Source organism: Sminthopsis crassicaudata, chromosome 1 (assembly GCF_048593235.1).
Source record: "Sminthopsis crassicaudata isolate SCR6 chromosome 1, ASM4859323v1, whole genome shotgun sequence".
Taxonomy (NCBI): Eukaryota; Metazoa; Chordata; class Mammalia; order Dasyuromorphia; family Dasyuridae; genus Sminthopsis; species Sminthopsis crassicaudata.
The window spans coordinates 447,732,922-447,758,203 of NC_133617.1; the positions used below are offsets into that span (position 1 = coordinate 447,732,922).

A 25,282-nucleotide genomic window follows, 5' to 3' on the forward strand; every position below is an offset into this window, starting at 1 on the left:
TGAAGCCAAGGAGACAAATTTATTTCACCTTCAGTCAGGCTGCTGTTGGCTAACTCCTGGCTTCCTGCATTTCCTCCAAGACTTCAGAAGGCCTCCAAGAAAGCTAGTTGAAGCCCCAGGAAAATAGACAAGACTTTGAAGGATACAATAAAGGATTTGGATGTTAACCCCTGGCAGTTCTTGTAGTGATTACTGTGACAGAAAGGAAAGCTGCTCCCAGAAACCTCAAGAAAACCAAACCAGAGAACATTACATTTTGGTGTCCAAACATGGGACCAAGAACCTTCATCTGTGACCCAGAAATTAGGGTGAGTATAAGAAGGAAACTTTGTAAAGGGCTAAACTAGTATTTCAGCTAAAATGGTACAGGTGTTTAGAAAGTAGCCTTCTTTTCCAATTCAAGGAAAATGTGTAGAGAGCATTGCCAGACTTATAAAAAACGAAGGTTTGATTGTAACTTGTAAGCAGATCATTGAACTTTTAGAAACAGTACAGTGCATATCTCCTTGGTTCTCAAAGAAAAAAGAATTAAGATCCAGACGAGTAGAAATTAGTAGGCGAGCAACTATGTGAATACTACAATGATAATGGACCTGACTCAATTTCTAAAGAAATACTTTATACATATAAATTTTTAAAAATTTTTAAAAATTAATTTTATAATTATAACACTTTTGGACAGTATATATGCATGGGTAAATTTTAAAATATTTTCCCTTGCACTCACTTCTATTCCAAATTTTCCCCTCCTTCCCTCCACCCCCTCCCCTAGATGGCAGGCAGTCCCATACATGTTAAATGTGTTATAGAATATTCTAGATACAATATATGTGTGCAGAGCAGAATTTTTTGTTGCACATGAAGAATTGGATTCAGAAGGTAAAAATAACTTGGGAAGAAAAACAAAAATGCAAACAGTTTTACACTAATTTCCCCAGTGTTCCTTCTCTTGGTGTAGCTGATTCTGTCCATCATTGATCAATTGGATCTGAGTTAGATCTTCTCTTTGTTGAAGATAGCCACTTCCATCAGAATACATCCTCATACAGTATTGTTGTTGAAGTGTATAATGATCTCCTGGTTCTGCTCATTTCACTCAGCATCAGTTCATGCAAGGCTCTCTTTATTCATCCTGCTGGTCATTTCTTACAGAACAATACTATTCCATAACATTCAAAAACCATAATTTACCCAACCATTCTCCAATTGATGGACATCTATTCATTTTCCAGTTTCTAGCCACTATGAAAAGGGCTGCCACAAACATTTTGGCACATACAGGTCCCTTTCCCTTCTTTAGTATTTCTTTGGGATATAAGCCCAGTAGTAGCACTGCTGGATCAAAGGATATGCAGTTTGATAACTTTTTGGGCATAATTCCAGATTGCTCTCCAGAATGGTTGGATTCGTTCACAACTCCACCAACAATGCATCAGTGTCCCAGTTTTTCCACATCCCTTCCAACATTCATCATTATTTTTTCCTGTCATCTTAGCCAATCTGACAGGTGTGTAGTGGTATCTCAGAGTTGTCTTAATTTGCATTTCTCTGATCAATAGTGATTTGGAACACTCTTTCATATGAATGGAAATAGTTTCTATTCCATCAGCTGAAAATTGTAAGTTCGTATCCTTTGACTATTTATCAATTGGAGAATGGCTTGATTTCTTATAAATTAGAGTCAATTCTCTGTATATTTTGGAAATGAGGCCTTTATTAGAACCTTTAAGTGTAAAAATGTTTTCCCAATTTGTTACTTCCCTTCTAATCTTGTTTGAATTCGTTTTGTTTGTACAAAAGCTTTTTAATTTGATGTAATCAAAATTTTCTATTTTGTGATCAATAATGATCTCTAGTTCTCCTTTGGTCACAAATTCCTTCCTCCTCCACAAGTCTGAGAGATAAACTATCCTATGTTCCTCTAACTTATTTATGATCTTGTTCTTTATGCCTAAATCATGGACCCATTTTGATCTTATCTTAGTATGTGGTGCTAAGTGTGGGTCCATGCCTAGTTTCTGCCATACTAATTTCCAGTTTTCCCAGCAGGTTTTGCCAAATAATGAATTCTTATCCCAAAGTTGGGATCTTTGGGTTTGTCAAACACTAGATTGCTATATTTATTCACTATCTTGTCCTGTGAACCTAACCTATTCCACTGACCAACTAGTCTATTTCTTAGCCAATACCAAATGGTTTTGGTGACTGCTGCTTTATAATATCATTATATAATTAGATCAGGTACAGCTAGGCCACCTTCATTTGATTTTTTTTTTTGATTAATTTCCTTGAAATGCTCGACCTTTTGTTCTTCCATATGAATTTTGTTGTTATTTTTTCTAGGTCATTAAAATAGTTTCTTGGGAGTAGTTTAGGGAGTATTGTCATCTTTATTATATTTACTCGGCCTATCCAAGAGCACTTAATATTTTTCCAATTATTTAAATCCAATTTTATTTTTGTGGCAAGTATTTTGTAATATTGCTCATATAATTCCTGACTTTCCTTTGGTAGATAGATTCCCAAATGTTTTATACTACTGACAGTTATTTTGAATGGAATTTCTCTTTGTATCTCTTGCTATTGGATTTTGTTGGTAATGTATAAAAATGCTGAGGATTTATGTGGATTTATTTTTTATCCTGCCACTTTGCTTCTATTTCTAATATTTCTAATTATTTCTAATAGCTTTTTAGCAGAATCTTTTGGGTTCTCTAAGTATACCATCATAATATCTGCAAAGAGTGATAGTTTGGTTTCCTCATTATCTACTCTAATTCCTTTAATCTCTTTCTTGACTCTTATTGCCGAGGCTAGCATTTGTAATACAATATTGAATAGAAATGGTGATAGTGGGCAACCTTGTTTCACTCCTGATCTTACTGATAAAGGTTCCAGTTTATCACCATTACATATGATGTTTACTGACGGTTTGAAATATATGCTCCTGGTTATTTTAAAGAATAGTCCATTTGTTCCTATACTCTCAAGTGTTTTTAGTAGTAATGGATGTTGGATTTTGTCAAATGCTTTTTCTGCTTCTATTGAGATGATTATATGGTTTTTGTTAATTTGGTTATTGATATAGTCAATTATGCTATTATTTTTCCTAATATTGAACCAGCCTTGCATTCCTGGTATAAATTCCACTTGGTCATAGTGTATTATCCTGGGGATGATTTTCTGTAGTCTTTTTGCTAATATTTTCTTTAAGATTTTAGCATCAATATTCATTGAAGAGATTGGTCTATAGTTTTCTTTCTCAGTTTTCAACCTATCTGATGGTTTAGGTATCAGTACCATGTCTGTGTTATAAAAGGAATTTGGTAGAATTCCTTCATTCCCTATTTTTTCAAATAGTTTATGTATCAATGGGGCTAATTGTTCTTTAAATGTTTGGTAGAATTCACATGTAAATTCATCTGGTCCTGTGGATTTTTTCTTTGGTAGTTGATTAATAGCTTGTTCTATTTCTTTTTCTGAAATGGGACTATTTAAGCAATTTACTTCCTCCTCTGTTAATCTGGGAAGCCTATATTTTTGGAGGTAGTCATCCATTTCACTTAGGTTATCAAAGTTATTGGCATAAAATTGGGCAAACTAATTCATTATTTCTCTAATTTTCTCTTGGTAGAAAGTTCCCCCTTTTCATTTTTGAGACTAACAATTTGATTTTCCTCTTTCCTTTTTTAAGTCAGATTTACTAAGGGTTTGTCTATTTTGTTGGTTTTTCATAGAACCAACTCTTAGTTTTATTAATTAATTCAATAGTTTTTTATTTTCAATTTTATTAATCTCTCCTTTTATTTTTAGAATTTCAAGTTTCTTGTTTGTCTGGGGGTTTTTAATTTGTTCTTTTGTAGCATTTTTAGTTGTAAGCCCAATTCATTGACCTTCTCTTTTTATATTTTATGCAAGTAGGCCTCTAGAGATATAAAATTTCCCTTTTTTACTGCTTTGGCTGTATCCCACACATTTTGGTATGATGTCTCATTGTTGTCATTTTCTTGGGTGAAGTTATTAATTATGTCTATGATTTGCTGTTTCACCCAATCATTCTTTTTTTTAAATTTTTTATCATATATTTTTTATAATATTATCCCTTGTTTTCATTTTTCCAAATTATCCTCCGCTCCCTGTACTCCCTCCCCCCGATGACAGGCAATCCCATACATTTTACATGTGTTACAATATAACCTAGATACAATACATGTGTGTAAATACCATTTTCTTGTTGCACAATAAGCATTAGATTCTGAAGGTACATGTAACCTGGGCAGACAGATATTAGTGCTAATAATTTACATTCACTTCCCAGTGTTTCTTCTCTGGGTGTAGCTACCTCTGTCCATCATTGATCAACTGGAAGTGAGTTGGCTCTTCTTTATGTTGAAGCTTTCCACTACCATCAGAATATATCCTCATACAGTATTGTTGTTGAAGTGTACAGTGATCTTCTGGTTCTGCTCATTTCACTCAGCATCAGTTGATGTAAGTCTCTCCAGGCCTCTCTGTATTCCTCCTGCTGGTCATTTCTTACAGAGCAATAATATTCCATAACCTTCATATACCATAATTTACCCAACCATTCTCCAACTGATGGACATACATTCATCTTCCAGTTTCTAGCTACAACAAAAAGAGCTGCCACAAACATTTTGGCACATATAGGTCTCTTTCCGCTCTTTAGTATTTCTTTGGGATATAAGCCCAGTAGTAGTACTGCTGGGTCGAAGGGTATGCACAGTTTGATAACTTTTTGGGCATAGTTCCAAATTGCTCTCCAGAATGGCTGGATTCTTTCACAACTCCACCAGCAATGTATTAGTGTCCCAGTTTTCCCACATCCCCTCCAACATTCATCATGATTTGTTCCTGTCATGTTAGCCAATCTGACAGGTGTGTAGTGGTATCTCAGAGTTATCTTAATTTGCATTTCTCTGATCAGTAATGATTTGGAACACTCTTTCATGTGAGTGGATATAGTTTCAATTTCTTCATCTGAGAATTGTCTGTTCATATCCTTTGACCATTTATCAATTGGAGAATGGTTCGGTTTCTTATAAATTAGGGTCAGTTCTCTATATATTTTGGAAATGAGACCTTTGTCAGAACCTTTGCTTTTAAAAATATTTTCCGCTTCCGGCCAAGATGGCGGCGTGGAGGCAGACAGCTGCTTGAGCTCCTCGTTTTCTCTCAGAACTTACTTCATGACAAGCCTCTGACTTAATGCTTGACCCAGAAAGAAATCCACAAATTATCACCAAGAGAAGACATCCTTGAAAGTCGCCAGAAAAGGTCTGTGTTTGTTCGGGGGAGGGTCAATCAGACTGGGCGCAGACTGAGGGCAGACAGCCAGAGCAAGACAGGCAGCTCACACAGCTCAGACCAGAGGGGGAGGGGTGTGATCTCTGTCGTTTTTGTGAAAGGGCTTTTGCCCCAGTGTGGATGCTCCGTCTTGGCAGCAAGCCAGGAGCGGTGGAGAGGGTGTAAACACTGGAGGTGAAGATTAAAACCCCAGAAAGCCAGCGTCTCTCAGAGCCCGGCCACCCCCAACCCCCACCTGGACTGACTCGGTGCGTTCTCGGAGCCTCAGAGCGCAGACTCAGTACAGTCATTGCTGTTCTGTTAGTGGCTCTCTGCTGCCCTACCCCCAGTCTGTAGAGGAAGCCCATTAATACCATCCAGCCCTATCCCCCGCAAAACAGACCAATTGTTTCTCTTGTCAGTTTGTTTTCTTTGATTCCTACTCTGACAAAATGAACAAAAAATTCAAAAGGGCTCTAACCATTGACAGCTTCTGTGTGGAGAGGGAGCAGACTTCAAATGCTGAAGAGACTAGGAACAGAATGTCCCCAGATGTATCCCCTGGGAGGGATATAAGCTGCTCCTCAATACAGAAGAACCTCATAGAGGAAATCAAAAAGGCTCTCACAAGAGAGCTGGAGGAGAAATGGGAAAAGGAAAGGGAGGCTTGGCAGGAGAGCCTGGAGAAGTCATCCCATGCATTCAAAGACAGAGTGGATAAAGAAATCAAATCATTGAGAAACAAGATTAGTGAGCTGGAAAAGGTAAACAACTCCAAGGAAAACAGGATTAGAGAGCTGGAAAAAGAAATCAGCTCTCTAAAAAATACAATGGAAAAAAATTCCATAGAAGATAAAAACTCAATTGGACAATTACAAAGAGATATAAAAAAAGTGAGTGAAGAAAATACATCATTGAAAATTAGACTGGAACAAGTAGAAATGAATGACTCAAGGAGAAACCAAGAGGGAGTCAAGCAAAACCAGAGAAATGAGACAATTGAAAAGACTGTCAAGTACCTTACCAGAAAGACAACAGACCTGGAAAACAGATCCAGGAGAGACAATTTGAGAATAATCGGACTCCCTGAAAAATGGGAGGAAAAAAAGAGCTTGGACACCATTTTTGAGGAAATTATCAAAGAGAACTGCCCAGACGTTTTGGAAACAGAGGGTAAAATAGACATTGAGAAAATTCATCGATCACCTACTGAAAGGGACCCTAAAATCAAAACGCCAAGAAATATAGTGGCCAAGTTCAAGAACCATCAGACAAAGGAAAAGATATTGGAAGCTGCTAGAAAAAAACAATTCAGATATGGAGGATCCACAATAAGGATAACACAGGATCTAGCAGCGTCCACATTAAAAGAACGCAGGGCCTGGAACATGATATTCCGAAAGGCTAAGGAACTTGGTATGCAGCCAAGAGTGACTTACCCAGCAAGAATGAGCATCATTTTCCAGGGAAGAAGATGGACATTTAACGAAATAAATGAATTCCATCTATTTTTGATGAAAAAACCAGACCTACATAAAAGGTTTGATCTTCAAATACAGAACTCAAGAGACTTCTAAAAAAGGTAAAAAGAAATCTTGAGAACTATACTTCTGTCAAAAAAATATGTAAAGAACATATGTACAATTTGTCTTAGAAACTAGAGGTGGAAAGGAGATTATATCATAAAAAAGTATAAAGTGGTGGTACTATATCTCATGAAGAGGCAAAGGTAACCTATTATATCTGAGAGAAAGAAAGGAGGGAGATGAACATAGCGTGTATCAATAGACATATTCGATTTATGGTGAAACTTCTTCCACTTCATTGAAAAGTGAAAGGGAAGGAGTAAGCTAAGGGGAAGGGAATACAGTAATTTCGAGGAAAAGGGATAAAATAAGGGGAGGATCTTTAAGGTGGGGGAGGGATCCTAAAAAGGGAGGGCTGTGAAAAGCAAGTGGTGTTTACCAGTTTAATACTGGATAGGAGGGTAAAAGGGAAGGAAAGGGAAAAAGCATAAGCAGGGGTTAATAGGATGGCAAGCAATATAGAATTAGTCCTTCTAACCATAAATGTGAATGGGGCAAACTGCCTCATAAAGAGGAAGCAGTTAGCAGACTGGATTAAAAGTCAGAATCCTACTATATGTTGTTTACAGGAAACACACCTGAAACAGGATGAGACATTCAAACTAAAAGTAAAAGGGTGGAGCAGAATCTATTATGCTTCAGGCAAAACCAAAAAAGCAGGAGTAGCCATCCTCATCTCAGATCAAGCAAAAACAAAAATTGATCTAATTAAAAGAGATAAGGAAGGGCATTATATCCTGCTAAAGGGAAGCATCAATAGTGAAGCAGTATCAATATTAAACATGTATGCACCAAGTGGTGCAGCATCTAAATTCTTAAAAGAGAAATTAAGAGAGCTGCAAGAGGAAATAGATAGCAAAACTATAATAGCGGGAGATCTCAACCTTGCACTGTCAGAATTAGATAAATCAAACCACAAAATAAATAAGAAAGAAGTCAAAGAGGTAAATAGAATACTAGAAAAGTTTGATATGATAGATCTTTGGCGAAAGCTAAATGGAGACAGAAAGGAATATACTTTCTTCTCAGCAGTTCATGGAACCTATACAAAAATTGATCATATACTAGGGCATAAAAACCTCAAAATCAAATGCAGTAAGGCAGAAATAGTAAATGCATCCTTTTCAGACCATAATGCAATCAAAATAACATTTAATAAAAAGCCAGGGGAAAATAGACCAAAAAATAATTGGAAACTAAATAATCTTATACTAAAGAATGATTGGGTAAAACAGCAAATCATAGACATAATTAATAACTTCACCCAAGAAAATGACAATAATGAGACATCATACCAAAATGTGTGGGATACAGCCAAAGCAGTAATTAGGGGAAGTTTTATATCTCTACAGGCCTACTTGCATAAAATAGAGAAAGAGAGGGCCAACGAATTGGGTTTACAACTAAAATTGCTAGAAAAGGAACAAATTAAAAACCCCCAGACAAACACAAAACTTGAAATTCAAAAAATAAAAGGTGAGATTAATAAAATTGAAAGTAAAAAAACTATTGAATTAATTAATAAAACTAAGAGTTGGTTTTATGAAAAAACCAACAAAATAGACAAACCCTTAGTAAACCTGATTAAAAAAAGGAAAGAGAAAAAGCAAATTGATAGTCTTGAAAATGAAAAGGGTGAACTCACCACTAATGAAGAGGAAATTAGAACAATAGTTAGGAGCTACTTTGCTCAACTTTATGCCGATAAATTTGATAACTTAAATGAAATGGAAGAATACCTTCAAAAATATAGCTTGCCCAGATTAACAGAGGAAGAAGTAAGTAGTCTAAATAGTCCCATCTCAGAAAAAGAAATAGACCAAGCTATTAACCAACTTCCTAAGAAAAAGTCCCCAGGGCCAGATGGATTTACAGGTGAATTCTACCAAACATTTAAAGAACAACTAACTCCAATGCTATGTAAACTATTTGAAAAAATAGGGATTGAAGGAGTCCTACCAAATTCCTTCTATGACACAGACATGGTACTGATACTTAAACCAGGTAGATCGAAAACTGAGAAAGAAAACTATAGACCAATTTCCTTAATGAATATTGATGCTAAAATCTTAAATAAGATATTAGCAAATAGACTTCAGAAAATCATCCCCAGAATAATACACTATGACCAAGTGGGATTTATACCAGGAATGCAGGGCTGGTTTAATATTAGGAAAACTATTAGTATAATTGACCATATTAATAATCAAATTAATAAAAACCATATGATCATCTCAATAGATGCAGAAAAGGCATTTGATAAAATCCAACATCCATTCCTACTAAAAACGCTTGAGAGTATAGGAATAAATGGACTATTCCTTAAAATAATAAGGAGCATATATTTAAAACCTTCAGTAAACATCATATGTAATGGTGATAAACTAGAACCTTTCCCTGTTAGATCAGGAGTGAAACAAGGTTGCCCACTATCACCATTACTATTCAATATAGTACTAGAAACTCTAGCCTTGGCAATAAGAGCCGAGAAAGAGATCCAAGGAATTAGAGTAGGAAATGAAGAAATCAAATTGTCACTTTTCGCAGATGACATGATGGTATACTTAGAGAACCCCAAAGACTCTGCTAAAAAGCTATTAGAAATAATTCAGAATTTTAGCAAAGTCGCAGGATACAAAATAAATCCACATAAATCCTCAGGATTTTTATACATTACCAACACAATCCAACAGCAAGAGATACAAAGAGAAATTCCATTCAAAATAACAGTCGATAGTATCAAATATTTGGGAATATATCTACCAAAGGAGAGTCAGGAATTATATGAGCAAAATTACAAAACACTTGCCACAAAAATAAAGTCAGATTTAAATGATTGGAAAGACATTCAATGTTCTTGGATAGGCCGAGCGAATATAATAAAGATGACAATACTCCCCAAACTAATCTATTTATTTAGTGCTATACCAATCAGACTCCCAAGAAACTATTTTAATGACCTAGAAAAAATAACAACAAAATTCATATGGAAGAATAAAAGGTCGAGAATTGCAAGGGAACTAATGAAAAAAAAGTCAGAGGAAGGTGGTCTAAGTGTACCTGATTTAAAGCTATATTATAAAGCAACAGTCACCAAAACCATTTGGTATTGGCTAAGAAATAGACTAGTTGATCAGTGGCATAGGTTAGGTTCACAGGACAAGATAGTGAATAAAAATAGCAATCTAATCTTTGACAAACCCAAAGATCCCAAATTTTGGGATAAGAATTCATTATTTGACAAAAACTGCTGGGAAAACTGGAAATTAGTATGGCAGAAACTAGGCATGGACCCACATTTAACACCACATACTAAGATTAGATCAAAATGGGTCCAAGATTTAGGCATAAAGAACGAAATCATAAATAAATTGGAGGAACATGGGATGGTTTACCTCTCAGACTTGTGGAGGAGGAAGGAGTTTGTGTCCAAGGGAGAACTAGAGACCATTATTGATCACAAAATAGAACATTTTGATTACACCAAATTAAAAAGTTTCTGCACAAACAAAACTAATGCAAACAAGATTAGAAGGGAAGTAACAAATTGGGAAAAAATTTTTACAGTTAAAGGTTCTGATAAAGGCCTCATCTCCAAAATATACAGAGAATTGACTTTAATCTATAAGAAATCAAGCCATTCTCCAATTGATAAATGGTCAAAGGATATGAACAGACAATTTTCAGATGATGAAATTAAAACTATTTCCACTCATATGAAAGAGTGTTCCAAATCACTATTGATCAGAGAAATGCAAATTAAGACAACTCTGAGGTATCATTACACACCTGTCAGATTGGCTAAGATGACAGGAACAAATAACGATGAATGTTGGAGGGGCTGTGGGAAAACTGGGACACTGATGCATTGTTGGTGGAGTTGTGAAAGAATCCAACCATTCTGGAGAGCAATCTGGAATTATGCCCAAAAAGTTATCAAAATGTGCATACCCTTTGACCCAGCCATACTACTACTGGGCTTATACCCCAAGGAACTACTAGAGAAGGGAAAGGGTCCTGTATGTGCCAAAATGTTTGTGGCAGCCCTTTTCATAGTGGCTAGAAGCTGGAAGATGAATGGATGTCCATCAATTGGAGAATGGTTGGGTAAACTATGGTATATGAATGTTATGGAATATTATTGTTCTATAAGAAATGACCAACAGGAGAAATATAGAGAGGCTTGGAGAGACTTACATCAACTGATGCTGAGTGAAACGAGCAGAACCAGAAGATCATTATACACTTCAACAATGATACTGTACGAGGATGTATGCTGATGGAAGTGGATTTCTTCAACATAGAGAAGAGCTAATCCAATTCCAATTGATTAATGATGGAAAGAACCAGCTACATCCAGAAAAGGAACAATGGGAAATGAATGTAAACTGTTATTTTTACCTTCTGAATCCAATTCTTCCTGTGCAACAAAAAATTCGGTTCTACACACATATATTGTATCTAAATTATACTGTAATATATTTAACATATATAAGACTGCTTGCCATCTGGGGGAGGGGTTTGGGGGAGGAAGGGAAAAAATCTGAATAGAAGTAAGTGCAAGGGATAATGTTGTAAAAAATTACCCATGCATATGTACTGTCAAAAAATGTTATAATTATAAAATAAAATAAAAATAAATTTAAAAAAAAAAAAAAAAAAATATTTTCCCAATTTGTTACTTCCCTTCTAATCTTGTTTGCATTGGTATTGTTTGTACAGAAACTTTTTAGTTTGATGTAATCAAAATCTTCTATTTTGTGATCAATAATGATCTCTAGTTCTCCTCTGGTCATAAATTCCTTCCTCCTCCACAAGTCTGAGAGGTAGACTATCCTCTGTTCCTCTAATTTATTATCTCACTCTTTATGCCTAAATCATGGACCCATTTTGATCTTATCTTGGTATATTGTGTTAAGTGTGGACCATATCTAATTTCTGCCGTATTAATTTCCAGTTTTCCCAACAGTTTTTTCCAAATAATGAATTTTTATCCCTAATATTGGTATCTTTGGGTTTGTCAAAGATTAGATTGCTATAGATGTACCCTTTTTTGTCCTTTGTATCTAATCTGTTCCACTGATCTACCGGTCTATTTCTTAGCTAATACCAAATGGTTTTGGTGACTGCTGCTATATAATATAGCTTTAGATCAGGTACACTTAGACCACCTTCCTCTGAGTTTTTTTTCATTAGTTCCCTTGCAATTCTCGACCTTTTATTCTTCCATATGAATTTTGTTGTTATTTTTTCTAGGTCATTGAAATAGTTTCTTGGGAGTCTGATTGGTATAGCACTAAATAAATAAATTAGTTTGGGGAGTATTGTCATCTTTATTATATTCGCTCGGCCTATCCAAGAGCACTGAATGTCTTTCCAATTATTTAAATCTGACTTTATTTTTGTGGCAAGTGTTTTGTAATTTTTCTCATATAATTCCTGACTTTTCTTTGGTAGATGGATTCCCAAATACTTTATACTCTCAACATTTGTTTGGAATGGAATTTCTCTTGCTGTTGCATTTTGTTAGTGATATATAAAAATGCTGAGGATTTATGTGGATTTATTTTGTATCCTGCCACTTTGCTGACATTTTGAATTATTTCTAGTAGCTTTTTAGCAGAGTCTTTGGGGTTCTCTAAGTATACCATCATGTCATCTGCAAAAAGTGATAGTTTGATTTCCTCATTTCCTACTCTAATTCCTTGAATCTCTTTCTCGGCTCTTATTGCCGAGGCTAGCGTTTCTAGTACTATATTGAATAGTAATGGTGATAGTGGGCAACCTTGTTTCACTCCTGATCTGACTGGGAAAGGTTGCAGTTTATTTCTATTGCATATTATGCTTACTGAAGGTCTTAAATATATGCTCCTGATGATTCTAAGGAATAGTCCATTTATTCCTATACTCTCAAGAGTTTTTAGTAGGAATGGATGTTGGATTTTGTCAAATGCTTTTTCTGCATCTATTGAGATGATCATATGGTTCTTATTAATTTGATTATTAATATGGTCAATTATATTAATAGTTTTCCTAATATTAAACCAGCCCTGCATTCCTGGAATAAATCCTACTTGATCATAGTGTATTATCCTGGAGATGATTTTCTGAAGTCTTTTTGCTAATATCTTATTTAAGATTTTAGCATCAATATTCATTAAGGAAATTGGTCTATAATTTTCTTTCTCAGTTTTCGATCTACCTGGTTTAGGTATCAGTACCATGTCTGTGTCATAAAAGGAGTTTGGTAGGACTCCTTCATCCCCTATTTTTTCAAATAATTTATATAACATTGGGGCTAATTGTTCTTTAAATGTTTGGTAGAATTCACATGTGAATCCATCTGGTCCTGGGGATTTTTTCCTGGGGAGTTGATTAATAGCTTGTTCTATTTCTTTTTCTGAAATGGGACTATTTAAGCAATTTATCTCCTCCTCTGTTAATCTAGGGAGCCTATATTTTTGGAGGAAGTCATCCATTTCACTTAAGTTATCAAATTTATTGGCATAAATTATTTCTCTAATTTCCTCTTCATTGGTAGAAAGATCCCCCTTTTCATTTGTAAGACTAACAATTTGATTTTCCTCTTTCTTTTTTCTGATCAAATTTACCAAAGGTTTATCTATTTTATTGGCTTTTTCATAAAACCAACTCTTGGTTTTATTTATTAATTCAATAGTTTTTTTACTTTCAATATTATTGATTTCTCCTTTTAATTTTTGTATTTCAAGTTTAATTTTTAGTTGGGGGTTTATAATTTGGTCCTTTTCTAGCCTTTTAAGTTGTAAGCCCAATTCATTAATCTTCTCTTTCTCTATTTTCTTCAAATAAGCCTCTAAAGATATAAAATATCCCCTTATTACTGCTTTAGCTGTATCCCACAGATTTTCGTATGATGTCTCATCATTGTCATTATCTTGGGTGAAATTATTAATTGTTTCTATAATTTGCTGTTTCACCCAGTCATTCTTTAAGATGATATTATTCATTTTCCAATTACTTTTTGGTCTATTTATCCCTAACTTTTTACTGAATGTAGCTTTTATTGAATTGTGGTCTGAGAAGAAGGCATTTATTATTTCTGCCTTCCTACATTTAATTTTGAGATCTTTATGTCCTAATATATGGTCTATTTTTGTATAGGATCCATGAACTGCTAAGAAGAAAGTATATTCCTTTCTATTGCCATTCAGTTTTCTCCAAAGGTCTATCATACCTAGTTTTTCTAATGTTCTATTTACTTTTTAAATTTCTTTCTTATTTGTTTTGTTGTTTGATTTGTCTAAATCTGAGAGTGCAAGGTTGAGATCTCCCACTATTATAGTTTTACTGTCTGTTTCTTCTTGCAATTCTCTTAACTTTTCCTTTAGAAAGTTAGATGCTATATCACTAAGAGCATATATGTTTAGTATTGATATGGCTTCATTATTTATGCTACCTTTCAGCAGGATATAGTTTCCTTCCTTATCTTTTTTAACTAGATCAACTTCTGCTTTTGCTTGATCTGAGATAAGGATAGCTACCCCTGCTTTTTTGGCTTTACCTGAAGCATAATAGGCTCTGTTCCAACCTTTTACCTTTACTCTGTATGTATCTCCCTGCTTTAAGTGTGTTTCCTGCAGACAACATATTGTAGGGTTCTGATTTTTGATCCAATCTGCTATCCGTCTCCGTTTGATGGGAGCGTTCATCCCATTCACATTTACAGTAAAAATGACTAATTCTGTATTTCCTGCCATCATATTATCCCCAGATTATGCTTTTTCCCTTGACCCCCCTGATCCCCCTCCCCGATATTTAATTTACAGACCTCCCTTGTGACGCACAGCCCTCCCTTTTTTTAGTATCCCTCCCCCCCTCCCTCCCAGTCCCTTCACTTATTCTCCTTTTCCTTTTCCCTTTTCCTCTCCCCCCTTTCAATGAGGTGAGAGAAAATTCTCTGAAAAACAAATATGTCAATTATTTACTCTTTGAGCCTCTTCTGATGAGAGTAAGATTCACACAATGATTCTCCCCCTCACTAAATTCCCTCAGATATGGTGTATTTTCTATGCCTCTTCCTGGGATGTAGTTTCCCTCTTTTTATCATTCGTTCCCCTTTTTCTGAACCGACCTCCTTCCCTTTACTACACCCCCCTTTTTTTCTTTTATATCAGTAAAATCAAATTATCCAAGAGTACTTTTTATATACCCATAACAGAGTTACAGTTCTCAAGGGTTCTGTGTACCTTTTTCTGTTTCTTTTCAGTCTTGTGGATGTAGATCAAATTTTTTGTTTAAGTCTGGTTTTTTTCTTAGAAACATATAGAATTCCTCTATTTCATTATATGACCATCTTCTTCCATGGAAAAAGATGCTAAACTTAGCTGGGTAGTTCATTCTTGGTTGCAGTCCTTGATCTTTTGCCTTACGGAATATCAGGTTCCAGGCCCTTCTATCTTTTAATGTGGAGGCAGCCAGATCTTGAGTGACCCTTATTGTGGCACCTTGGTATTTAAATTGTTTTTTTTCTAGCTGTTTGCAAGATTTTCTCCTTTGTGTGGTGATTCTGCAGCTTAGCCACAATATTCCGTGGTGTTCTTTTTTTAGGGTCTATTTCAGAAGGCGTTCGATGAATTCTTTCCACATCTACTTTCCCTTCTGTTTCTATTATCTCTGGACAGTTCTCTTTGATAATTTCCTGTAAAATAGAATCTAGGCTCTTTTTTTGGTCATAGTTTTCGGGAAGTCCAATGATCCGCAGATTATCTCTCCTAGATCTATTTTCCAGGTCTATAGATTTTCCCAGTAAGTATTTGACGTTGTTCTCCAGCTTCTCATTTTTTTTGTTTTGTTTGACTGATTCTTGGGTTCTCTGTGAATCATTCATTTCTAATTGTTCCATCCTGACTTTTAAGGAGTTATTTTCTTCTTTCACAGTTTTTAGTTCTTTTTGTAAATGCCCAATTTCGTTTTTAAATGGATTATTTTGCTCTATTGAATTTTTTTCCATTTCCCTAATTTTTTTTTGAGAATTATTTTCTTTTTCCAATTCAGAAATTCTATTTTCTTGAGACTTTTTTATCTTTTCCAATCCAGAAATCCTACTTTCCTGTGATTTTTTAACCTTTTCTAATTCACAAATTTTGTTTCCCTGCATCTCCTGTGAATTCTTTATTTTTTCCAACTCCAATTTCAGGACGTTGTTATTCTCTATCATAGCTTCCCTTTCCTTTTTCTTCAAACTCTCTTAACTTTTTACTAGTCTCTTCTAGGAGAGAATTATGTGATGGGGGGCAGGAATCGTTCCCTTTTAGGTTGTTATCTGCTGACTCTCTGCTGTTAACTTCCTTGGGGTTGGATACCCGCTCTTTCTCTGTGTAGAAGGAATATATAGTTTTTTTTGCTTTTTTGTTCATACTTAAAAAATCTTTTGGGGTCTGTCCCTGGGTTAGGAAATTATTTATTTACTTCTTTACCAGCTTCCTCCTAGACTGCATGGATGCAGCGGCTCCTGCGGCTCCTGCGCCTGAGCTAAGAGAGAGCTCTGGGAGAGAGTTCCCTACCCCCTCCCTGGAAGTGCCTCAGAGGTGACTAGCACTGCTGTGCCTTGAGGGCGTTGTGTTCTAGCCGCTTCCCTGAGGTTTGAGATTGAACAGTAAAGAGGGCACAAAGCCCAGCCTATGAGTCCCGGTGGGGCGTGGATGTCTGCAGCAGGTGACGTGAAAAGCCCCTGCACTCAAACTGGAAGTGTCTGCCAGAAACCGAGGTCCCTAGTTCAAAGGTTCTACTTCTCTGGGACTTCTGGAGCTGAGTTCCACACCCTCCAGCTGAGCTAGGCAGTGTGTGTTGCCTTGGGCCGTATCCGCCCACTTCTCAATCTCTTAACTAGTCTCAGGTGGGAGCTAGGGGCCACACCTCCCAGTGCCGAGATCTGCTGAGTCACCCCCAGGATCTGGGAAAATCTAATCCATCTTTGAATTTTTAAAGTAGTTTAGATTTCTCTTCTGAACTGCTATATTATAAGCAGAGAAGAGCTAACAGCCTGTGCCAGATTCCTTTATCTCAGTGGCTTCTCTGATCCCAGAGCCCTTCCCAGCGCGATCAGTGCAGTATGCTAGCACCCAGCCATCTGTGCTGGCCTCTCTTCTTCCTCCCCTGGGAACTGACCTTTTCTGTTGAAACTCCAGATTCTTTTCAGCTGGTAAGTCGTGCTTCCAGTCCTTGTGGTATCTATCAGTCCAGCGCTATTTCTAAGGCTGATTTATCTAATTGGTTGTGAGGGAGTAAGGACATTCACAGAGTCGTGTGTTTCTTCTCCGCCATCTTGGCTCCACCCCCCAATCATTCTTTAATATGAGATTATTTAGTTTCCAACTATTTTTTGCTCCATTTTCCCCTGGCTTTTTATCAATTGTAATTTTCATTGCATCATGGTCTGAAAAGAATACATTTTCTATTTCTGCCTTACTGCATTTGATTTTGAGGTTTTTATGTCCTAATATATAGTCAATTTTTGTATAGGTTCCATGAACTGCTGAGAAGAAAGTGTACTCCTTTCTGTCTCCATTTAGTTTTCTCCAAAGATCTATCATATCTAACTTTTCTAATATTCTATTTACCTCTTTGACTTCTTTCTTATTTATTTTGTGGTTTGATTTATCTAATTCTGAGAGTGCAAGGTTGAGATTTCCCACTATTATAGTTTTGCTGTCTATTTCTTTTTACAGCTCTCTTAATTTCTCTTTTAAGAATTTAGATGCTGTACCACTTGAGGTGTATATGTTTAATATTGATACTGCTTCATTATCTATGCTACCCTTTAGCAAGATATAGTGCCCTTCCTTATCTCTTTTAATTAGATCAATTTTTGCTTTTGCTTCATATGAGATGAGGATGGCTTCCCCTGCTTTTTTGGCTTCACCTGAAGCATAGTAGATTCTGCTCCAACCTTTTACCTTTATTCTGTATGTATCACCCTGTTTCAGGTGTGTTTCCTGTAAACAACCTATTGTAGGATTCTGGCTTTTAACTACAGGTGATAGTGTCTGCTAACTGCTTCCTCTTTATCAGGGAGTTTACTCAATTCACATTTGTGGTTAAAATGACTAGTTCTATATTGCTTGCCATCCTATTAACCCCTGCTTATGCAAATTAAGGATTTGAAAAAGGGTTGCACTCTTTATGGTGGTACATCATCTTATGTTAAGATGTTACTAGAGAATTTGGCTTATGAAATCTTAATCTCTAATGATTGGAAATCTATAACAAGGACATGTTTAGACCCTGGACAAAACTTGTTGTGGCTTTCTGAGTATAGTGAACTCTGTAGGATACAAGTCCAATGATATAGGCAAACTAGAGTTAAGATACAAATCACCTTTGAACAACTAGAAGATAAGGGTCAGTATGCAGACAATTTAGCACAGATTAATTACCCCATAGCAGCATATGAACAAATTGCTGCTGCTGCAATCTAATCATGGGACTCCCTCCCAGGAAAGAATGGAGGGGAAATGCCTTCACAAAAATAGAGCTTGGTCTCAGTGAACCTTTTGCTGATTTTGTGGGACGTCTGCAGATAGCTGTCACAAGAACCATTGGAGAAAATGCAGCTACAGCAATAATGATCAGACAACTGGCTAAGGAAAATGTTAATGAGGTTTGTAGAAGAATTATTTTGCTGGTTCATGGGGCATCCTTGTGTAGTCTCAGAAGAATTTTGTGGGATGTCTGCAGATAGCTGTCACAAGAACCATTGGAGAAAATGCAGCTACAGCAATAATGATCAGACAACTGGCTAAGGAAAATGTTAATGAGGTTTGTAGAAGAATTATTCTGAGACTACACAAGGATGCTCCTTTAGAGAAGATAATAAGATGCTGTGCCACAGTGGGCACAAATTCTTTTTCTACCCAGGCTATGACCCCAAATATGGGAAGACACGGTCTCTCTTGGCAAGGGACTTCAAGAGAAACTTGTCAATGCTTTTAATGTGGAAAAACAGGGCATCTGAAAGCTCAATATAGGCATAAAGATAGAGTGAGAGGACAGGATGGGAGAACAAGACAGGTATAAAGCTAGAGTGAGAGGACAGGTTGGGAGAACAAGACCCAAAACCCTGTGGCCCAAGAGGCTTCCACTGGGTCTCAGATTGCAGATTGACTCAGGGAAATAAGAAGCAAGGCCCAGATCCAAAACCTCAAACAAAAAAGCAGGTGGGGCATGATGGCAGCAAAGTTTACACCCAGAGAGTCTTTAGAAGTTCAGGACTCTATATGATCAGTCAGCAGAAAAGCAATTAGATATTAGAAAGGGATTACAATTGGGAGAATACAGGCTTTTTAACCTAACAGAAGGGCAGTGTCCAGTGCAAGCAGCTTCAATATAATCTCCAGATGATGATGTGGAGAGAAAGTGGTAAATAGAAGGGACTAGGTAGGTTAACTGCTGGGGAGAGAGGGTTTGCTTGTATTTCTACAAATGGAGAAGGAATCAGCTGGGTGCAAATGGGTACCTAGAGAGAGACAGAAAAAGAGAAAAAACCTTGAAACAAAGGAGAAGACCTAAGACACATCTGGCACTGAAAGAGCATGGCTAAAAAAAAAAAAGACTGTTACAGAACTTCAAAACCCACAGGAATCATTGGATTCTCTGAGACATGATAAACTTGATACAGGATTTCAAAATTTGTAGGAGTCATTGGATTCCCTGAGATGAAAAATTGTTGATGAGACTATTGCAGGATTTCAAAACTTGCAGGAATCATTGGATTCCCTACACACATGAAGTAATGGACAATAGATTGGTTTTTGGACTATTTCTAGGACTTATAAATTCCTCATGTTGATTCATGTTATTTGTCACATCACTACTAGCCTGTGTTACTATGTGCTTATGTAATTTATGTAATTATGTGTAATATCTCCCATATTGATGGATTTATGTATACCTGTTTCAAGTAAGACCTTTCAGAAACCCGCTAATTTGATTTGATTCCCCATTTCCTTTGGTGTTTTCATCTCCCTATCTGAAATGTCTCTTTTTTTGGGGTTCTCATTTCCTTGAGAAGTCAGGGAGGGCATGTTCTATGTTCTAAAACAAAAGAAAGCAGGAATTATTATGAGCCAGAACACTGAACTTGAAACAAGGATGCTTACAAGGTACTAAGTGGAATTGATGAGACAATGGTTATCTAATTTAAAAAGGTTCAATATGATTGATTTAATTTTACAAGAAATAATGGTTTCCTATAGATATAATGATTGGTTTATACTCAGTGTGGAGCATATAAGCAGGGACTGAGAGCCACAGAAGACAAGCTCACTAGAAGCTCTCAAAGCCAAGGAGACAGAAATTCATTTCACCTTCAACCAGGCTCCTGGTGCCTACCTGGCCTCCTGCACTTCCTTCACTGAAATCAAGACTCCAGAAGGCCTCCAACAAAGCTAGCCAAAGCCCCAGGAAAATAGACAAGACTTTGAAAGAGACAATAAAGGATTTGGACTTTAATCTTGTGGTGATTTCTCTGACTGAAAGGAAGGCTGCTCCCAGAGACCCCAAGAAAACCGAACCAGAGAACATTACAGATTATGAATGAGTAATGATAACTGGTATATGCTATTTAACAAACTTTACCATCAACAATAAAAACATTGCAAACACTGACTAAAGATCTTGGTTGTTATGGGATTTACTAAAGCAGAAACTTTAGAAGGGGACAATTATTACAATTTCCTCCCTCTTCAATGGCAGCACAGTGAATAGAGTGCCAAGCTTGGAGTAAAAAAAAACCCTCATTTTCCTGAGTTCAGATCTGGCCTTATATACTAAACTCTGTGACTCTAGGCAAGCCAATTAATCCTGTTTGCTTCAATCTCCTCATTTTTAAATGTGCTGGAGAAAGAAATGGCAAACTACTCCAGTATCTTTGCCAAGAAAACTCCAAATGACATCAAGAAGAGTCTAACATGATTGAAACTTCTGAACAATCTATAGGTAGAGAGGGATGTCATGTTTTAAGAGCAATATCCTTCTAAAGCTGCTATAAAGCACTCATTGATGATTATCAAGATAATGATACACACTTGTGTTTTAGGATGATCATAGGTCGAATGATTTGGCAGAAGTTTTGAGAATGAGAGACTTTAGGCCTGGAGACCAACGAAGAAAGCTATTGCCAAAAATTAATTACTCTTTCTCCTTGTCTTTCTTGCAAGTGAAATTGTGATAACTGATAACTGAACAAAGAGTATCTTTCTTCCTTTAAGAAGGAACATTCTCTGCAGGTAGCCTTTACTGATCTTTCAGTCTTCCTTCCCAAATCACTTTGCATTTAACTACTTTGTCTATATTTGTATGTATTCACTTTATGTTTATTTTGTGTTCATGCACACACACTTTTATGAGTAAGAATTATTTGATTTTTTATACTTGGTTAGCATACAGTGACTGCTTAATAAATACTTGTTGATTGATTAATTGAATGAATTTCACTTAAAGAGTACTGAGTCTACCCTATTATTCACTACATTTATTTCAAGATCTACATAAAAGAATCATTCATTAAGTGTTTTTACATTTTATTCCTTAGTATGACAAAAGATACCATCTTGCTGTAAAGAAATGAATGATAAATAATTATAAAGTATTATTTCCATTTACTTTGGAAAGATTTCATTTGAAAAGCTTTGGGGACATATGCTATAGCCATAAGAAAAACTAATCATACCTCCATTGGATATGGAGCATGGAAGTCAACCTCAGCTAGGTTCCATGTTTCACTCATAGAATTGTCAATTTTCCATATTTCTTCATAAAGTCCATTGGCATCCCGGGTGTAAAGGGTGAAAATATTATCATTTCTTTGCTGGAGTTGGTAATAAAAAGACAGGCAGCCAGACATGGGAGTTGTTGTCCTTGGGGAGATAAGCTGGGCAACTTCTTGGAAATGCTTAACATAAAGGGAGTCCACATACATATAGTGACCTTTAAAAGAAAAGGTTGGGGGGGGAGAAGAATAAATAGAAGAGTTTTAAAAATACATGGCATAGGTAAAGCTCCATTAAACTAAATAATCTTTGAGGGGCCCTTAATCCTCTCCTAACTTAAATGTTGCCACATTTGATTTTTGAGTAAAAGAACCTTGGGTTGTTATATACATCAAATTAACAAGATATATAACATAGCCAGTCTTGTAATAGGAGTAGAGCAGAAGCTTGAAACTTTTCACATATAATACAGTACTTATTTGATTCAGTCATTATATTTGCTAATCCACCTGTCAATTTTATGGTGAACTTTCTGAGGAATTAATGGCAATGCCCCAAATTTTCTTTTCTAAGCATTACCATCAACTGCCACTGCCATTTCATAGAAATTAATGAAATACAGTTTCAAGAGAATGATTTTTAGTGACTGTTTTAAAATGTTTTAATAATAAATAGCCTCACATCCATTTTTTTTTTCAGAAAAGCATAGGAAAAATATAAACTACATCTACTATATTCTTTAAAAAATAAATTTAATAAGCAACTCCTACTAATGTCCTCTTGGGTGTTTTAGCAAAGCATAGAAGTGATTTTGGATTCTTGAAGATAATGTCATTGAAGCCCAGGTTCTGGCAGGTCCTACCAAGCAATATGATGCGGTGTTAGGTAGATAAGATGTTAGACCCAGAATCAGGAAGGGAAAGATTCAGATATATCCTTGGATCCTTTTTAGCTTATTCCTAGCATTAACTTCATTCTATGTAAAATAATGATAACGATAGTATTCACCCCCATTGAATTGAATTGTGCTAATTGCATGAGATATTCACAATACATATATACATATATATGTACATACACACATATTCCTATGCTTATACACATAATGTTCCATATACATTGTGTACCCAATGAATGGTAACTGATTGACAGAGACTTAACTGACCATGTCACCTCAAGAATCTAAAATTTAATTGCCTAAGAATTTTTTTTTCAGATGCCTTCATCATTATACTAACATTCTTTTTCATATTGAGAGATGAAAAAATGGTCTGGTCTGACCAGTTTACACCAACATGGAAGTTAATAAAAGAACTTCAATTTGATCTTCTCTTTACATAGAGTAAGAATAAGTAAAGTCCTTGACATTTATTTCCAGTGTATGACACTTAGAGGCATCCCTCCATCTCTTTCCAACATCCGGTTTTAAAACTGATATATTTTGTTTTGGGGCACCTAGGTGGTGTAGTGGATAAAGTGCCAGGTCTGGAATTTTTTAAAAAATCATCTTTCTTAGTTCAAATCTGGCATCAGACATTTAATAGCTGTTGTGATCTGGGCAAATTAATCCAGCTTCCTTATATGTAAAAAAGAGATGGAGAAGGAAATAGTAAATCATTCCACTCTAATCACCAAGAAAACCCAAATGGAATCAGGAGGACTCAGACATGACTGAAAAGCAACTGAACAGATTTTTTTTGTCTTTATGTTACCTTTATTTCCAAATTTATCCCTGCTTCTAACTCTCTCCAAAAGGTCATCTTCTATAACAAAGAATTTTAAAAGAGGGGAAAAATAGCTCACCAAAACTAAAAAATACATCAGTTTATTTTGACAGTACATACAGTTCCTTTTTGCAGGAAAAAAAAGAGCATGGCACATTTTAAAATCTCTTCTTTCAGACTGTTAGAGAAGTCACGGTTTTAAAACTTTCTTTATTCACAGCTTGTGATTCATCACTGCCCTGCTCAGACACATTCAAGTTTCTCAATAAACTCTAGGATAAAATCAAGATTTCCCACCCTGACATTCTTGATCATTAATAATCTCTCTGATTTACCTAGTCAGTGTTACCTCACGTAAATCCTTTTCACATGTCAGTCAGACAATAAACATTTATTAAACGCCTACTATGTTTCAGTCACTGTACTAAAACCTTGGAATACAAATATAAAAAAACGATGGTGTCTACCTTCAAGGAGCTTAAATTTAATGGAAGAAGACAACTTACAAGAAGATACTGATAAGGGAGTAATGGGGAGTGGGGAGTAGAGTCGAAGATCCTCGACTAAGGAGAATGAATGATGGGAGGACTCAATCAGAGGAATCAGAAAGTAGGGTAAGTGTGGCCTGGTAAGAAATAAGATGTCTGATAATTAATCTATTGCCAATCTGAACTACATCTTATTGGTAAATTGTCAGTTGTTGCAAGTTTCTCAGTGAGAAGGAAAAGGTAGTAGCAGAATAACATAAATCACTCAATAGGAAAGAGAGAAGAATTGATTCAGAAATCACCTTTCAGATACAAGCCAGGAAAAGTCAGGTCTTGGGAATGATGTACAAGTCTGGGATCAGGAAGCTGCCAGGAAAATGTTGAACTAAAACCAATCCCAGGGGGCAGGGTGGTAGACACTATGTCTGTTAGTTCCAGTGAAAAATCCTGATGAGTAGTCTGATATCACAAAAATATGCCACAAAATATCAAGAAAATAGGGAAATCAGACACATTTTCTTTAGAGAAGGTTACCACAGGATCAATCTATTCTGTTTAGAGAATCTCTTCATCCACCTGAATTTTCTAGAGTCTTTCTGGTTTGTGTAATATAAATGGAATTGGACAGAATTCCATAGCCATTCCAAACTCTAAGGGGTTCTTCAAGCCCAATGGTCAGAGTAGCTGACCTTAGATATCTCCAACTGAAAGCAAGGCATCTGCATTTTTTCTAAGAGTAAAAAAAGGGCATTGAGTTTCCTATAAAGTCACAAATCAAGAACTTCTATAGCAGACTCAGTAAGTCTGTCATGTCCATATCATCTTTGTTAGATGAGTATTTGTTCCCTGTCACCAGAGAACACTAAGAGAGACTAACATTTATGGAAGGAGACAAAGCTGAAATTCCATGTCACATTCATGATTTCTGCCAAAACATGTCTCCAGGGGGAAACCCTGTTAATTGTCTAGACAATTTTGATTTAGGCGGCCTTGGTAAATGGTAATTTTTTTTTTTTTTGGATTAGGAAAAGAGATTTTAGGATAGTTCTTTAAATTTTATTTTCAAATAGTCTGGCTAAACAGCAATCTCCAGTGATTACACTTGGTTTGGTTACATAAAAACAGTTCTGATTCATTCATTCAAAAACTTTTGTTGAATGTTTGCTTTGTGTGAAGCACCAGATGGGAGAGATCCAAAGATAAGATCTGTTCATCTGACCTCAAGTAACTTATTCCCTCATAGACATATCAAAGATAATTAAAATATATAGCACAGTATAGCAAGCATGTTAAGGAGGAAGAAACCATCTCTAATGGATTTCAAAAAAGGAGGTGGCATTTGAGCTGGGTATTAAAGGATGGAATTTGTACTGTTTCTGCTCAAGCTGAGCTGTTTGATGAAATAAAAACATTTCTCCTGGGAAGAG

At 36.0% G+C, this 25,282-nt stretch overlaps 1 protein-coding gene across 1 annotated transcript in view; it reads right to left on the reverse strand.

Moving 5' to 3' along the window:
• Nucleotides 1–25,282, reverse strand: part of MAMDC2 (MAM domain containing 2) — a 238,542-nt gene that overhangs the window by 81,496 nt on the left and 131,764 nt on the right. Inside the window, exon 6 of the mRNA XM_074280715.1 lies at nucleotides 21,604–21,860. Within this exon, the coding sequence (XP_074136816.1) occupies nucleotides 21,604–21,860 (257 nt within the window). The remainder of the gene's footprint in view (nucleotides 1–21,603; nucleotides 21,861–25,282) is intronic.